We start from the raw sequence: 17,602 nt of genomic DNA on the forward strand, positions 1-17,602 counted from the left end.
ATGTCTGTTCTGTAGGTTCCATTATCCATCTGCAATGATTGGGATCTGGCAGTACTGTAATATCTCTCAGGAACCATTATTTGCTATTTAACATCAGGTTAAACATTTGTTATTTAACCATTATTTAACATTAGGATGCATACAGACCACCCGGCTATTCTTACTTCCCCTAACTAAATCCACTCTCCCCAAGGGTGAAGGAAAATAGAGGCAAATCACAGATATTCATAATATACAAGTCTTCACTGAAGAGAGCATTTGCATGTATAAAGTCTTTAGAATAGATTAATTGTATCATACAGATATCACTGGAGTTCTAGAAAAAAATGATAACATGTGCCTCTAGGTTTATAAAATTCAGGCTTTAAAGAAAATGGTATGAGTTAACTGATAGTTCTCGCTTCTGTGTTTGAAGAGACTAATATTTTGTTGTCAGCACAATGTTAAACGTTTTGGATGTATTTCAAAGTCTCTTTTACTGTGAATAGACTGGAAGCCATTTTGATACAGGATATTTAGTCTATATTATAAACCTCTAAATGGATGACCACAAAAGGCCTCGTTCCCATGAATATAAGAATATCTTTGCTTGATGATGCATGCAGTGGAGCAATATTATGTTTATTAACTCTTAATTATTAAGCTATTCATGTTACGCAAACGCAGTTCCCATTTAAAATTCATGTTGAAGTAAAAAGTGAATAATCATCAATGTGTAAAGTATATTTCTTACAGATAGAGTGATTTTTTTTCCCTTTACTATCAGCACTTAAACTGACCACATTTAATTCACTAAAACGTCTCTTAATGGATGTTTATAAGCTCAAAATGTTTTCAGTACACTTAACATATCTGGGGGGGAGTGTAATAAATGGCCCATGTAAATAACAACACACACAGAAGTTTACCCCACTCACCTGTCTGTTACGTTCATCCATAATCCTCGTAATCTGAATCTTTTTTCTCCCCATAGTCCCCGTTTTTCTTCTCTCTCTCGTCCCTGAAATTATGTATTTTTTCCTTCCTTTTCTTTCTCTTTCCTGTTTCCTCCAAACAAATCTCCTTCTTCAGCACTTGCACTGCTCAGTTCCCAAATTCCTGCATTCGTTCCTGCTGAACAAAAAATAAAAATTAAGCACCACTTTAATATTCTAATTTTCTAAAAATAAAACTCTATGGAACTAATCAAATTAAATGAATGAAAATAAGCATCTGTTAAAAGTACATGGTATATCACATGTAGGAGCATATCAAGTAGGAATGGTTTGTTCTTATGATTAAAATAATCTTGTAAGTAATTTAACAAGTCATTTAAATGATGAAAACTATGCTTTAAAGCCCAACACTTGAAATGTATCTTTTGCAAAGAGTTTCTTACTATTTTTTTAATGAAACTAGGTGACTATTTTCACCCTTCTGTTATGAAAAATTACCTAAATCAGAGAGTTAATGAACCTTTATGTACCTGTGTATGCTAAGTAGGGCAGCTAATTCATTTCTGAAGGGAAAACAATCTCGTGTTTTGACAGCAGAGGTGATAACGTCCCTCGTTATGCAAATAGGATGGACTATTATGAAAGTGCTATTTGATATATGTAAATGTCAACGAATTTAAATCTAAATCCTTTAATCTTATTTTTAAAAAGTCACTGCTATGAGAACGCTGTAAAAATAATGTGGGATATTTAATCTTACATAACAAGCAGCTATCAGCACTGAAATCTTTTCCTTTTGAAAGCCCTTAAGCTATATCTTGAATACAAGAGACAAAAAAGATAATCATTCATAGAAAAGAAAGAAATGGTATGAAAATTAGAGTATTATTCCATTTATGACTATATTTCTTATAAGCCATCAGTTCCTTAAATTTAAATATTTTAAAAAGACACATCGTATCTCTTTGGGGAGCAAGATATAAAATTATAGAAGCTTGCCATATACTGGATATCTTTAGGCCATGAATTAAAATGAAAGAAGTGATCATCAACAATGTAAGATAAACCCAGAGAATCCAGTGTATTAAAAGTATGTATCTTTCTTTGTTTTAAATTATATCTGAAAATATTTGAATGAAAGTGAATTGCTGTGAAATGTGGAAGTTAACAAAAAGGCATTCCACAGTGGCTTCTTCATTTGCAAGCAATAGCTTCAATTATTCTATCCCGTCTTATGTCAAAGAATGCAACTACTTCACACATTGCTCAGAATTTCCCTGTTTACTTTAGTTGGTGTCTGACAACCGACCTGATAAATTCCCACGTGTATTATGTAATACTAAGCCATTGTCCTGGCTATTTAATAGATTATTTGGCTCCAATTCAAAGTTATTGGAACAGGAATTGGAACTGTTACACATTTGGTCTGATCACATCGGCTGTCTTTTGATTTGTTTAATTTAATTTCTAAATTCTTTATCACCTTGAGTAAATTTTTTAAATTTAAGTTTTCTGTGATTATCTAATTGCAGAAGCTATTATGATATAATTAGTTCTGGTGGATTAAGTGCTGCTTAAATACTAAGACCATCCATTCTCTTTTGCCCAGTGCCTTCTATTAAACTGTAGCTCACTTCTGCCTCTGAGAATATATGTATGTTGAGTAGTATCACGACCACACAGTGCTCACCAAAACTATTACTCCAGCGGCAATTTTAAATGTTGGAAGTAGTTCAGAATTTTAGAGTTATATAAATAACACACATTTGACAAATAGACAGGAAAAAATTAGCTGTAAGATATATTAAAAAAAATCACATTAAAATATGAAAAATCCACAAAGCACAACTGCATATTCACTGTTGTCAAACACGGTCCATCTACCTATTTTTAGTGACGGTCTTAAATATCACTCAACTGGACAACTTTCCAGTGTTTCCTATAGTCTTACCTTAGAAGCAAGCAGCAAGATAGAATGGTATTTCCCATGCATGTGCAAGAACCCAAAGAGACAAACAGGCTTCCTCGATCACAGAAAAGCCAACCCATGAATCCACAGCAAATGCATATGGGACAATTTCCTTTCTTTCATTGAGCTGAGGCCGCGGCACTATCGGCTTACAGGACTATGCCTGCCTAAGCGCTTACTCACTTTAAGGTGGAAGGTCAGGGTGAACAGATTAGAGTGTGGAAGAGGCGGGGAAGAAGAAAACTTCTGCGGATCCTGATTTCAAAATACAAATAACCAAACGAGTAGAGAAACATCCCTGGAGAAAAGTCTCCTTGGAAAGACAGAGTTCTTGATGAATCAAACTTAGAAGAGTTCCTCCATCTCACCACCCCATATTTCACAACTTTGAAATGAGGGACGCGTCTTAAAAAGAGCAGAGCAAGGATTTTCTTTTTTAATTCTTAAAACATTACGGGAAGTATTTTGCCAGAAAGAAGTGATACGTGTCAATATGTATATATATAAAATAATCGATTAAAGATGACATTTTGAAATATGCAAGGTAATGTAGAGAGATGTAAGTTTAAATTTCAATAAAATTAAAACATTTTCTTATTTCCCATAAAAATGAATATTTCTTGAAGTGTGCTGCCTTTTGAACATTTCTGAAATGCAAAATTTGATATGATTAAGTACATATGCAGAGTAAGATATGGTGAGGATGAGACTGTTTGCATGAAGTAAAATGTGCCTTGGAACATTCTGCTTAGAACATTAGATTATGGGTCACCAGGTTTCAAGGCTGTCAGTAAAAATTCAGAGTTAGGAAGGTCAACAACAGCTCAGTAGCTGTTTTCTTAGCATAACTATTTTTCTAACCTGATTTTTATGCAAAAATTATATTGTAAGGTTGGTTTCAAGTATTAATTTGTAGGAGGCCTAGAGAGGCTGAAAAGAGATTATATAACTTCAGTAATCTGAAAAATTGTTTTGTATGTATATGAAGAAAAGAATATAATAGCTAAACTGCACATAGTAGAATTTGAGTTACCCTGAGAACTTTCATTTATGTACAATCAACCATAAGCTTAAAATAATTCCAGCAGCCTTACCACTACTTCTTTCCACATGAAAGAAGAATTCTTGGAAAATGACAGAGTTACAGAGAAACAATCAGTAATTAAAAAAAAAAAGAAAAGAAAAACAAATACTCTACCATAGTTACACTCTATAGACCTACAGTCTTCTGCGTTTTTTCTTTTTGCCAACCTAAATAGAAGAAAAATAAAATCATGCTGCTTACTAAAATGGGGAACTTCATTATGGGACGCTTCTGTTCACTTTGAGTTTGGCATAAGCAGACAGATGAAGGCAAAGTGGTTTGAGACCCAAGGAGAGAAGAATTTCTTGTGGACAGACGCTAAAGATCCTTCTCCCACCCTGGCTCTCTCATTTACAAACAAGTTCCCTGAGTGACACACACCTCCCTCCCTTCCCCCTCTCCTCCCCTCACTCCCTCCCTCCCACAAATCCCTCCCAGTAACACAGAAGAATCTTGACAGAATGGCAGGAAACACGCACAGACTGGTCAGGGAAGGATATGATGTCAGCAACCACGAACAATAAAAGGTGTAAAGGTGCTTCCTTCCCTAAACTGTTCCAGAAGTGTAAAATGGGAACCAAAACTCTTCACTTCCTTCTCTGAGCAGAACTGTCTGAGTGTGCTGGGCTGCTCACCCCACACAGAGAGGCCTTTGAGAGGTTCAGATAAGGGACAAGGAGAAAAATCCAGACACGGGGACAACATTTCTAACTCCTATTTTTAAAACACCTGAGAAAAAAATCCATTTCAACTCTAGGTTAGTATTTTATAAGACTGCTTTAAGAAATAAAAATAAGAAAACAAACAAGTTCATTTTGGTGAAGTAGGAGATACACTGCAATTACCATTTACCATACCTCACCCAAATCATCTGACACAGCTAATGCAGCCATATAATCTTAATTTACTCCCTCGAGGCAAATGAAGAATTCTATACAGCAAAGAGCCAGATGGATACTTTCGTTTTTGGTAAAAAACAGAATCATGAAAACTGTTAAGAAAAATCAATGTTTGTTGGGAAAATACATGGATTACTTCTTTGCCCCCATAATTAAAAAAAAAAAAAAGATATACTGGGTGGTGGTGAGGCAGGGGGGCAAGAGATTCCTATGTTATTGAAGCTTTCAGAGTTCTTAAAAAAATTCAGACTAAGAACCAAAGTAACTAACATAAACATTCAGTATACAGTGAAACTATTTATTTTAGTCTCATCACTATTAGTTTCTTTCTAACATGGAAATGGCAGTCTACCATAAGATTTCTGTAGGAAGAAAACCACATATCAAGTGAATCTGAGTCATCTTCAGATTTCAATCATCTTCCCACAACACTTTGATTTAGAAATTAAACATAACCTTCAGTTTTGTGTTTTGATCTTAGAGTGAGGCTGCCATGCCACACTGAAAGATGTGGGAAGAAATTAATTCTCTGCTGCTAAACTTATCTGTGCAAAGCATGTATTTTGCTACAATAAGCACCGTGCAGTCACTTAAATAAAAACAGCCTATGAATAATGACAAAACATTAAAATATGTGATGTCAGTTTGCAATAAAGAATTCTGGTTTTCTTTTACTCATATTAGCAAATAACTTTTTCACTGACTCACATTTTCACTACCACTAGCATCTTCATAAAATGTTTTGTAAAAACTCCAAGCTGAAAAGCAAGCATGCTATATCACACAAGAAATTATACGGCTAAATAAATACAAGCTGGATACTTAGCAAGGGACAAAAATGATCATAAGCCCAGTTGCTGCAAGCCTGGTATTACTAATTCAAACAATTAAATGATTCATTATTAGTTTAAGTGGAAAACTTTGCTCATTATGGTGCATCTAGATACATTTAACTTTCTACTTTATGATATGTTTGAAAGACACATGAGGCATGTAATTATATTTTGGTTAAAAGGAACAAGTAGATCTCTTAATTTTTTTCTCTTAAGAAGTATTCTGAACTTCAAAAGATATAATAATTATTAATCTTACTGTTATTCAACTATGTGATGTCTTATGAGTTAGGGAATATTTCTTTGGTCCTGAAAGTCACTTCACTTCTCTCTAAGCTTACCATGTATTATATAGAATGTTATACTACCCTAGCTATGAATGCAAGGTGAATTTGTCCTAAAGACACATAGCTAAGACATCCTCTTAAGGGTAATAAAATTACCCATTCTTCCCCACTGGATTTCATTATCATGAATATAAACAGAGTTATTTTCTCAATTTATTCCAAGTTAATATGATGAATTTTTTTTTTTTTTTTTTTTGCGGTACGCGGGCCTCTCACTGTTGTGGCCTCTCCCGTCGCGGAGCACAGGCTCAGCGGCCATGGCTCATGGGCCCAGCCGCTCCGTGGCATGTGGGATCCTCCCGGACCGGGGCACGAACCCGCGTCCCCTGCATCGGCAGGCGGACCCCCAACACTGCGCCACCAGGGAAGCCCAGTACGATGAATTTTGAGTCATCTTCAGAACAGTAACATAATGTCAACTGTCTTTCAGTTCCCCACACCTGCCAGGCTCCTTCCTGCCACAGCGCACATGCAATTCCTGCGGCCTGGAGCGCTCCTCCTTCCCCTCTGTGCCTCCTTAACCTCTTCCCTTCCTTTCTGTCTCAGCACATTTCATCTCTCCAGGAAGCACTTCGCGCTCTCCTGATCACATCAAATTCCCCCATAAGGACTCATAGCACCATGTCCTCCTTTGTAGCACTTGTCACAACTGAAATTGCCTGTCTGCCATCTTCCTCAACATCTGTGGGCCAAGTCTGTTTTATCTGACTTTTGCGTTTTCAGTTTCTACCCTAGTGCCAGGCATATAGTAGGAGTTAATAACTATGAGTTGATTAATGAATTAATTCATTAAGATTTTTCTCTCTCAGGTGAATATTTTCTTCAGTCACTATTTTTAATGACTATTAAGAACATTTTCATTTATACAGAAGCAGACTGATAACCTCACTTAATCTTTCATTATATTTATATGGCATCTCATATATGGAATAAGAATAATTTATACTGAGAAGTGGAAGTTGAATGGATTTTGGAGTCAGAAAAGCTCAGGGTATGAACTCTAACTTGGTACTAAGAAGCTGAGTGACTAAAGACTAATGACTTAATCACTTGGAACCACTCTTCCCTTGCCTTACAAAAAGTTGGGAATGTACTTCATCTGCAGGATGGTTGTAATCATTAAATGTGGTACTATAGGTGAAGACTAGTTACATAGTAGGACTGGGAACATGGCTTACTACTTGCAAGATTGCTTCAGTTTTGAGGCATAAACTGAAAGTCATACACAATAAGGTTATCAAGTGAACCATAGTCTTTACATATACCACGAAGACCTTACTTTGCAGAGATGATGATGGGCAACTTCTAAAGGTAATGCCTCATTTATCCATTAACAATAATCATTATATGAAGAGAAACTTACAGTGTTATAAAAGTTAAGAAGTTCCTCATAAGTATCAGTCATGGAAGAGCTTCAGGCTGCAAAAGTAGAAATAACTAGGGAAATACATCAATTTTCCCAATGACCACGGCTGCTGAAAACTCTACATTAATGTTTCTAGTCCTACTTTAATATCTTTCCCCAAGGACAAAAGGAGATGAAATGTATGTCAGAAATATAATAAGGCTAAAAAGGAACTCGTTTTGAAAACCCCTGCAATTAATTTAATAAGTGGGCCTAACCTGCCATTATCACTGATATAAATCATTTTATTTACACAATTCTAGAATTTAGGAGACACTTACCTTTAAACAACTGTATTGCATTATAAACAATTTAATAAACACAAGGGAAGCACAGCTTCCCAGTCATTATCACCCGTGGTATATTTTGCCTTGGACATTTTTTTCACACTGGAGCTTAAATGGCATTCTCCAACCCCCACGCTAAAATAAACTCCAAACAGTCTAAATATGTCAAAAGCCTTGTGCTATCCAACCACACCACAGTTTTTAGTCTTTCTACATCATATTGAGTAATTAAGTCGGGGTTCTAGCAAGTCTTTGTTTTCCTAATTTTTCACCATGTTTTCTTCCAAAGGCCACTTCGTGATGTGGCAGGGCTCACCACAAGGTAAATCCACAGTGTCCTCATCACAAAGCAAGAGCTACTAAGCATCACAGAGTGTGTTCTGTTCCCCAGCTGTAACTTTTCCAAAAGCAAATGCAGCTGGATTTTTTGTTGCTGTTATTGAACAAAGCAAGTTAAGCACTACACAACACCAATATCAGTGAAACAAAACTGTCCGCCTTCAACGCAAGCTAGGCTTGAAATGGGAGATGTTGCTATTATAAATTTTCATCTTGGGCTTCCCTGGTGGCGCAGTGGTTGAGAGTCCGCCTGCCGATGCAGGGGACGCAGGTTCGTGCCCCGGTCCGGGAAGATCCCACGTGCCGCGGAGCGGCTGGGCCCGTGAGCCATGGCCGCTGAGCCTGAGTGTCCGGAGCCTGTGCTCCGCAGTGGGAGAGGCCACAATGGTGAAAGGCCCGCGTACCACAAAAAAATAATAAAAAAAATTTTCATCTTATGACAAAAATCTGAATTCCCAGGCATCTAATGGTCCTGTCAGAAAAATCTTACATTCATTATTTTCTTAATCTTTAATATATCATATTTCATTATTAAAATGTAAATATTCTACACATTTTTTCCTCAAAAGCCTGAGTGTATGAGACACAGTCTTCAGCCTTACTAATACATTTGTGTGTCTGTATGTGTTTGTACAGAGGTAATATTTTCCTATAAAACTGCAGAAAATGGAAAAAACATATTTTAGTCTTTCATAATATGTGGGTAAAACGAGTACATTTTAAGATATCTGAGTAGTCCTGAGTATTATCACTAGTAAATAATCACAGTATTATTAGGATTGTGATATGAATGGTTAAAAGGACATTCTAAGTAAAAAAATAATACTCTGTATTCAAACATTACATTAATGATTGAAAATTATGTCCTTGAAAATGATTTGCCTCTGTTGTTATTTACCTTACCAATTTATGTAACATTTAAGGATGACCTTGAAATGAGAAGAAATACTATTGTCCTCCTGCCAATGTTTTTGTTCTACATTAAGAAGAATATGCTTGATAAATCATCTATTTACATTCGCTGAATGTCATTTACTTTTGTCTCTAAACTTTAGAAATTTAAAACGTTTATATAAAAACCTTCTATGATAATTTATATAATAGTCAAAATGCCAGTCATACCTCGAATCGAAAAAAAGATATTTGATATTACTATTATATGTGGCTCAACATGGAACCCCGTGATTCATCAATTTTTCGATTTCTCTTCATCTCCTTTACAGCATCCTAATCAACCTAATTAAGGCTTTGTTCATCTGAAACCTCTGATGACAATTTGTTTAACTCTATCCCACTGTGGTCTTCTTATAAGGAGAATTACATCTGATCTTCTGACAGCAATCATTAAATGATCCCAACTGGCCCCAATTAAGCCACATGGCTCACGGCTTCCATGTAGTCAAGTGCCAAGTTCTCTGTTTCATTTACACATCATTCTTGGTTTATTTTCTTAAAGCCAATTAAGTATATGTGTCTTATCAAGTGGAACTAAATTTCCTTGTGTCCACTAGCTCAAGACAGGGCACCGCCTGACTCCACAGTCACACTGAAGATCATGCAGGACCCCTGAAGCCTTTCTCCCTAGCAGTAGTGGTATTAATGAAAAAAAAAAAAAAACTTTACTTACTCAGGATGAAATTCATGCACATGTACCTCCTCAAAACAATACACATGTTTAAACAGTTCTGGCTAACATAAATCAATAACAACTTTTCATTTGGCTTACTTACAAGGATCTTTTAATAGAGTAGTACCTGCATTTAGTTGAGTTTAATATTCCTTCTTTTTTGAACATTTGAAATGATCTCTTTAAGACCCTCTAAAACAGCAGTACCAAAGTAAGACTTCTGAAGTTAACCTTTCTTACCCTTAATTTCTGCTCTAATTTTTTCACGTATACTCAATTGTAAGTTCTATAATGATGTTCCCAGGCCTTCCTATGTGCGCAGGTAGCCTCAGGATTTAGAGCTCATTGATTGTGTGCTACTCCAGGGAAATGGCTGATTAAAAACAGCCTCTTGAGGAGTAGCTCCTATTCACATCTGGCTCATCTTATTCTAAACTCTTAATACCTGTATGGAAATATGACCCCTAGCTTTGGCTTTGGAGAACCTCAGCTCACAGATCCTTTACCTTAGGTGGCAAGGCAGAAACACAGTGAAATTAATCTCAATATGACTGGTGTTTGAAACAGTTTCTGAAGACCTTAATCACTGCCCTGACTACTTTCCTGTGAATATAAACAAATGCACTGTATTTTTATACCTAGTCTAACAATAGCTATCACTGACCGTCTGCTAGTGTCTGATGCAGGCTATCTGTCACAGTTCTCAGAGTAGAAGAATTAGAACACATCTGTTCATCCTAATCATACATTAAAAACGGACACTGGGACAGATGACCGGATGGATGTTATGCATCTTATAGGACATTAACCTTGATGGAACATGTAATTCCTTTTATCATTTGACCAACAGATGGAACTACAAAGAAAAAAGAAAATACAATGGAATCTTTGGCATACTGATGTTTGGCAACACCTGGAAAAAAAGAGTATGTGCATTTTCTTTATGATAGCTAAATACATACTTGATCAGCTCTCAATAAATAACTGTTCTTTTCCTCATGCAAAGAGGAAAATTCAAAATATTTATTACAAAATGCTGATGATTTAGAAAACACCAACCCCACAAATGACTGACTTTGCTACAAAATGTCTAACAAATGTATTAAAATTTTAGTAAAGCACAACAGACGCTCGGGTATTGTATTATGAAATATTTCTCACTGTATTATAGTAATCTCCAATAAGATTTGATGTTAATTTTAGAGCATGCTTCTGCTAAAAAGGGCAAACCCTGCAACAGATTTAGTACAAAGAAGCTGAAAATATCCCGTGGAAAAAAAAAATCTGTAGCGAAATCAGCCAGCCCAAATCCTGCCATTACTCAGCACTGCAGTGACGTGCGGATGTTTGTAGTGGTTTGAGGAGCCAGCAGGGGTGGAAACTCTATGTACTCGACTCCAACATGATTGCAATTGAACCTCATCAAAGTAAGAGCTCATAATTTGTCACAGAAAACAGCCAATTAACATATGTTAGAAAAAGGCTTCATAAAGATAATATATGATTAAAGACCCAGTGCAGCTGTTGAAAATCAAAACTATGCATTTAAAAAAGAAATCTCAGCCTGAGCTTCCGTATGGTTAAACTGATAATGGCTACTATGATTTTTTTTTTTTTCCTAAGTAGAAAAATATAATTACAGTACTTCTCATAAGTTTGGGGTTATGGCGAAAGGGAGAACTGGGTACTGTGGCACTATTTACTATGCCTTACTTACTTCTATAAATAGTTGAAACCCTTGCCAAAACTCTGTAGTTACTTTGTTATAGTGCTATTTTAAAACACAGACCTTCATTGTGAGCTAAATGGCCTTCAGGATGCACTTTGTAGTTGGAGCATTCCTCTCAAAACTATATCCTCCCTTTATCTGTGTAAAACTCCAGGACAAGAGGACTCTACATGACTGCCCCTCTGCCTGTAAAACACGCTAGGGCTGTGTAACGCATGGCTTGAATACATCAGAACTTTTGTCAGGGGTGGTGGTCAGGAATGGTGACGGTTAAATGTCAGAAATGTGATTAAGGTGCCTGTACGCAGTGCAGATCCTCTAACAAGACACAAGGCAGTCTATCTGCCCCAGCTTTGGAGCAGATGAACTATATGTAGGCATATGTATTTGGTGTAGTCTCATTATAGATGTTAAATTAAACTCTAGCTTGGACCACGTGGGCAATCAAATCCTGGCCAAGTTGATGTCATCAGAGGCCAACAGCCAAAATCATGATGTTTAATATTACAGATATCAATGAAAAAGTCTGATCAACAGTCACAGAGACATAAACGCATCAAGCACGATTAAGAGGTGCCAGAGATACCACTGTGAACCAAACAGAGGTCCTGGTTATCATGAACCCGAGGCTTTAAAGGGAGAATGAAGCAATAAACAAGAGAATACAATGATTTTAGAGAGAAAACTGCTACGGAGAAAATACCACAGCAGAACAGGCTAGGTAGGGGTGACTGAACAGGAAAAGGCTGACTGAGGTGAATAATGCTGTCAGGGAAGGGTTATTTGAAAATATGACATCTGAGGAGAGATGTAAACCATGGATGGAGCAAGGCTGCATTTGGAGGGTGAACACTCCAGCACTCCACCTGTCGCTGGTGGTATAAATTTGGCCAATTCATAGTTTCCTAAACCTTAAGTTTCCTCAGCTATAGAATGGGAATAACAACACATATATTCTATAATGAGGTTGTGAGGCTCAAATAAAAAAATAGATCCACATTCATTTGTAAAAATTTAGTTGGATGCAATTCGATTTCTGAAATTCTCTGTGTAAACTTGTTTAATTTTATGGAAATTATAAATACTTTGAAACACAGAGAATATAGTATAATGCAAAAGGTTTCTAAATTTATATTAGTTGGATCCAACGGTGTGTTCTCCCTTGAGATGTGGTTATTTCACTGAAGTAATGCCCACTGGTTGAAATAGGTCTTGTGGATATAAGTTCATTTTGCAGTGCTAAATATGGATAGTACCATGAGCAATCTGACAAACACAACACAAAATTTCTGCAAATGTAAAATACAGAATATTTTTTAAATCGTATATATATATATATTTTTTGCGGTATGCGTGCCTCTCACTGTTGTGGCCTCTCCCGTTGTGGAGCACAGGCTCTGGACGCGCAGGCTCAGCGGCCATGGCTCACGGGCCCAGCCGCTCCGCGGCATGTGGGATCTTCCCGGACCGGGGCACGAACCCGCGTCCCCTGCATCGGCAGGCAGACTCTCAACCATTGAGCAGCCAGGGAAGCCCTAAATCGTATTTTTAAAACTCTTTTAGAAATAAACAATCTCACAACATTACTAATGTAACAGTCATTGTTTTAGGTTGATTTATTTCCTCTCTCATAGGACCCAACTCCCAAGCAATCAGCACAGTTTTAAGATCTCAGTGATAATCAATGAGACAATGTTTCCCAGTGTCTCACTGTATGGGAAACATTCACACATCTTTGGAGTCAGCTATGTAGCCTCAAGCCAAACAGATTAATTTCCAATTTAGAATGAATAGACAAATTGAATCATCTAGTATTTTTAAAATTAAGGTATTTTTAAGGGAAAAATACAAAATTTAAGGATTATGAATTTTAATAAATAGGAAATTAGAATGAAGAACAACAGACACTTTAATTTTAAAAGTTGTAAAATATAAATGTCCAATGAAAAACTATAGTATTTTAAGTAAGGGGAGGGGTCAAAATTTCCTATTCAAGGAAACCTTATTTAAGGAAAAATGGGTATATATTTTCAATTTTCCCTCCCCTGTCATGTTTTGGGAGAGTGGTATAAATTTGATCCTTTATTCCATCATTTTCTTTTTATGTCCTATTTGGTGAACATAATTTATCAGTTTTAAAGTACGGTAAGTTGTACAGTTTACCATGAAGCCTAAATTAACACTAATCTATTTTCATTATTATTGGTTAAATGCCCTGAAAAAGAATCACAAATTTGCAAAGTTTCTTTTTTTTTTAATCAAGATGTCTTCTTTCCTTTCCTAAATGAATCACAGTATAGACATTATTCTAGTAAAAACTAGCACAGTGTTTTATTTTATTCTCAGTGCTAACCAATACTTCACACTGCATACTCACCTCCCTCCCTATCCTGTAAGATGACCTTTGGAGGACACTTTCCTCCCCCTCCAAAACCCAGTCATAGCCGCATACAAAGCAGACACATAAATACGAGTTTCTTCCCTCTATTTGAAGCATTCCCCACTCGATTTTTTCATTTCATCACCTTTCTTTATCTCTTTTGCCACATGTTTAGAACTGAGGGGATATGGAAAGTGAAACTGTCAAAGAGCTAGGAATAGAGGTGTTCTCAGACGAACAGAATGTTTCCTCTGTAAGATGCAGGCAGCGCAGGCAAATGAGCTGCACAGGGCGGGCACCGCGGGCAGCGGGGCGGGGAGGGGGCAGCGGAGTTGGGTCCTGGACTGAAGGCCTGGCGGGAGGCTCCTTATCTCAGCATGTCTACACATTCTGTCCCAGGTTCTTTTCAAGGAAAGCCCAAGTCATCCTTGGCAGATACTACTACATGGAAAGTATTACAGTACTTTCCCTATAAAAAAGCCGTGCTACAAAAATCAGAAGTTACTGACACGGACAGTTTTTCATCCTGATTCTCTAAAACCTAGGGTCTAAAAAAAAAGCAACCATTGGTGGAAGCAAGCTCATGACTCTCCTTAGAAATCCCAAAGTGGATTCCACAGATCACTGGTTTCTAAGGATGCTAACAAGTGATCCCCCGCCCACCCTACCCCTCCACACCCTAAAAAAAAATCAGGAAATCAAAAAAATTAGGAAAATAGATTTCTTTGCTACAGGACTGTTCATAGTCTTTAATATGCTAGATGCCAGAATCTGTAGTATTTACAAATGTATCAGGAATATCCCTTGGGAAATGCTAGCTTTAAAGAAAGGATCAAGCTTCTTTCCTCTGACTACTGAATATATAGGCCCCAAACCAACACTTAGCTCAGTGCCTGGCTCAAAGAAAAACCTAACACTATTGTTGAATAATTGATAAAACAACAATCTATTCTCTTAGCTTGACAAAGGAATACAAAATAACATCAGGTGCAGAAAACTGCTGTTCTTTTAAAGTAAAAATATTAATAAAAATATTTAGCAATTAGTGTGATTTGTTTCCAAAGTCCAAAGCACCAGAAAGCAGTAGAGTGCAGTGGAAAGAAAGCTCTATTTGGAATCAGACTCTTGGGTGGGTTCTGTTACCCAGGAGCTGCAGGTCTTTGGGCCAGTCAACTCCCTGAGTCTAATTTTCCTCAGACATATAAAGGGAGCTGGGTTCAATTTCTAAAGCCCCCTTTCAAGTTCCTAAATGGTATAAATTCAATAAAGGTGTAAGACACAATGAGGTCAGAATGCTTCTCCAAAGGATATAGTTCTAGAGAAACAATAAGCTGACAAAAATGTTTAATTGCCTGGTAAATATAATTGTTTTTTCATTTTTTTTTTTGCATTGAAAAGTTGGTTCACCTCAGCAAATAAGCAGTTAAGATCAAGGTTATATTATGCACTTTGGACTACTAATCATATTTAGAAATTTAATAAATAATTAGCTATAAATTATAAAATATTATGGCACTAAAAACTTTACATATATTGACTCTAATCCTCATAGCAGCCTATGAGGAAGGCACTACTGCCATTTTCATTTCACAGAAACAAAGGCTGGAGGATAGAGAGGTTAAATTACTTGCCCACGGTCACAGGGCTAGTGTTAGAGTTATAATGTGAACCCTTATCAATCCAGTCCTAGACTTAGTATTCGAATCACACACTCTGCTACTTCTCCATGCTGCAAGGTAATATTCAAAAGAGTACTTTAAAGTTAAAATTCTATACAGAAAATGTGATATTCAGAGGGATTTAGTGGAATCTAAGAAATTCTTTTCAAATCAATGTTCTTTAATGTATCTAACATTCTCTTACTCTTGATGGCAAAAAAAGAGTTTACTTCACTGTACTAGCACGGGAACAGGATGAAACCTGAGTTAGATACCTTTCATTAAAATATCAGTATTTACTGGCTGATCAGCACCAATGGTATTTTCCCCCTCCTTTCTACAGATGAATGTGGCTGCTCGCCAGGGAAAACAGGTGAGTGTATATGAATCAGCATATATTCATCTCGACTCTTGGTAACCATCAAAACAGGTGTCTTCCTGAGGATGGGTCGGAAGAGTCAACTTCATTTATGATAAGATGATGATTACAGAGAGTATTACAGATATCTTGCCACCAGGCTTGGGGCAGTCATCTTGCTCTCCTTCAAAGTACCTCGGGGAGGTTTCTAACCCAGATCTAACCAACCCTGGTATTACCCTGGTCATTATCTCTTCACTCTCCCACGTTTCTACATCTCCTCAAATTATGGTCTACTACAATATTCTTCTATGGGCAGTAGAGTTTCCACTTTAGAATTTTATACATTTACCTACTTCTTTAGAATTCTTTGTGTTTGAGACCTCTGGGTATAACTGCAATGCTACCTCTTTAAATATATTCTTTTAGAAGTCATTTTATGGCTATCAACTTTATAAAACACACACCTAATAAAATATACAAATTAACTGTACAATAACAGTTGACCTACTTTGCAATATATTTATGATGGTTGGAAGAAAAACCACACACTGGTGTGTTACAGAAGTTCACATCATTTTTTTTCCACACTGTACCTCAGAGCTACAGAGTATGAGGATGTAATTGTATACTTTCAGCATGTATCAGCCTTTTCTCCTACTTTCATAGGCAGAATACTATGGTACATATGTCTTCATTTATATATTTATACATGTTTACTGTACCAGTTGATGAGCACTATAGGTCAGTGCCACTCAAAAACTCCATAAGCAACAATGGCACATTATATCCAAGACTGAATTCAATTTAAGATGCTAGGCAGGTGACTGCAAAGTGGAAGCTCAAAATGGCTGCCTATGTATCCCAGGCACTTTGAGAGGGCTTGTGGTAAACAGGAAATCTCTGAGATTTCTAACTCGGTAAGAAAGGACCTGTTGGCAAATACTGCCTTTCACAGCGAAGACACCTCTGGAATAACTTTTATGTCGGTGTCACTCATGCCTGTGGGTGGATCCAGTAATAAGAGAGTTCTGAGAAGTGGAGGGGGAACACGTTACTTTTAGATGTTAGAAAAGTGGACATGATCATCAAGCAACTAGTTAACACACCAAATCATTATCTGGCCACATTCCTGAGGATTCTGAAAGTCAAAACTGTATAAAAATGTTCATCTTTTATAACTTATGAATTGGAAAACAATGAATAATGGCACAGTCTCTATCCAGTTCCTTTGAAAAAAATCAGTGAAGATGAATAGTTAATAACTGCTTCTCTGAATTTAATATGGAGAATTTCAGGGTGGGCTTGGACATTTCACTTGCCTTAAAATTCTCTTTATGAGAAAGATAAATTTTGCTATGTTACAGAAGAGCAAAAGTCTTTTTTTTTTTGTAGAAATACATATCTACATTTCCATTCAGCCAAGGTAAGAGCAGAAATGCCGGATATTAATAGCGGCAGGGGCCATGCAAGGTCATATCATTTTTTCCCTCCTTCAGATAATACCATACCCAAATTATTTCATAAAGATTCCACCTCTCTTTTAAGGCCTTCCGGAAAAGGAGCAACATAACCTTCCTCACTAACCTATTTTGATATCTCACAACTCTCACCCTCAGGAAATTCTTACTTATAGCTAATCCCTCACAGAATGCTTTAGGCCCAGTCCTGTTGTTCTAGCCTCTGTAGAGAGAACAACACCGGGTGATCATGTTTTCATGTCATGTGCTTTAAGACTGTGAATTGAATTAT

General features: G+C 36.7%; 1 protein-coding gene across 30 annotated transcripts in view; it reads right to left on the bottom strand.

Moving 5' to 3' along the window:
* MEF2C (myocyte enhancer factor 2C) overlaps positions 1 to 17,602 on the bottom strand; it is a 155,228-nt gene that overhangs the window by 94,337 nt on the left and 43,289 nt on the right. For 12 of the 30 annotated variants that reach the window (XM_029217829.1, XM_029217831.1, XM_029217837.1 and 9 more), the window contains one exon: positions 918 to 1,113. In XM_029217829.1, coding sequence (XP_029073662.1) covers positions 918 to 971 — 54 coding nt within the window. In that variant the 5' untranslated portion in view covers positions 972 to 1,113. Of the gene's footprint in view, positions 1 to 917; positions 1,114 to 2,886; positions 3,087 to 4,014; positions 4,027 to 4,189; positions 4,344 to 17,602 lie in introns of those variants that run through there. The other 18 variants (XM_029217836.1, XM_029217832.1, XM_029217807.1 and 15 more) reach the window with 8 other exon arrangements.

This window comes from Monodon monoceros, unplaced genomic scaffold (genome assembly GCF_005190385.1).
Source record: "Monodon monoceros isolate NGI ecotype Baffin Bay Population unplaced genomic scaffold, NGI_Narwhal_1 Super_Scaffold_12, whole genome shotgun sequence".
In the NCBI taxonomy this organism is placed as follows: Eukaryota; Metazoa; Chordata; class Mammalia; order Artiodactyla; family Monodontidae; genus Monodon; species Monodon monoceros.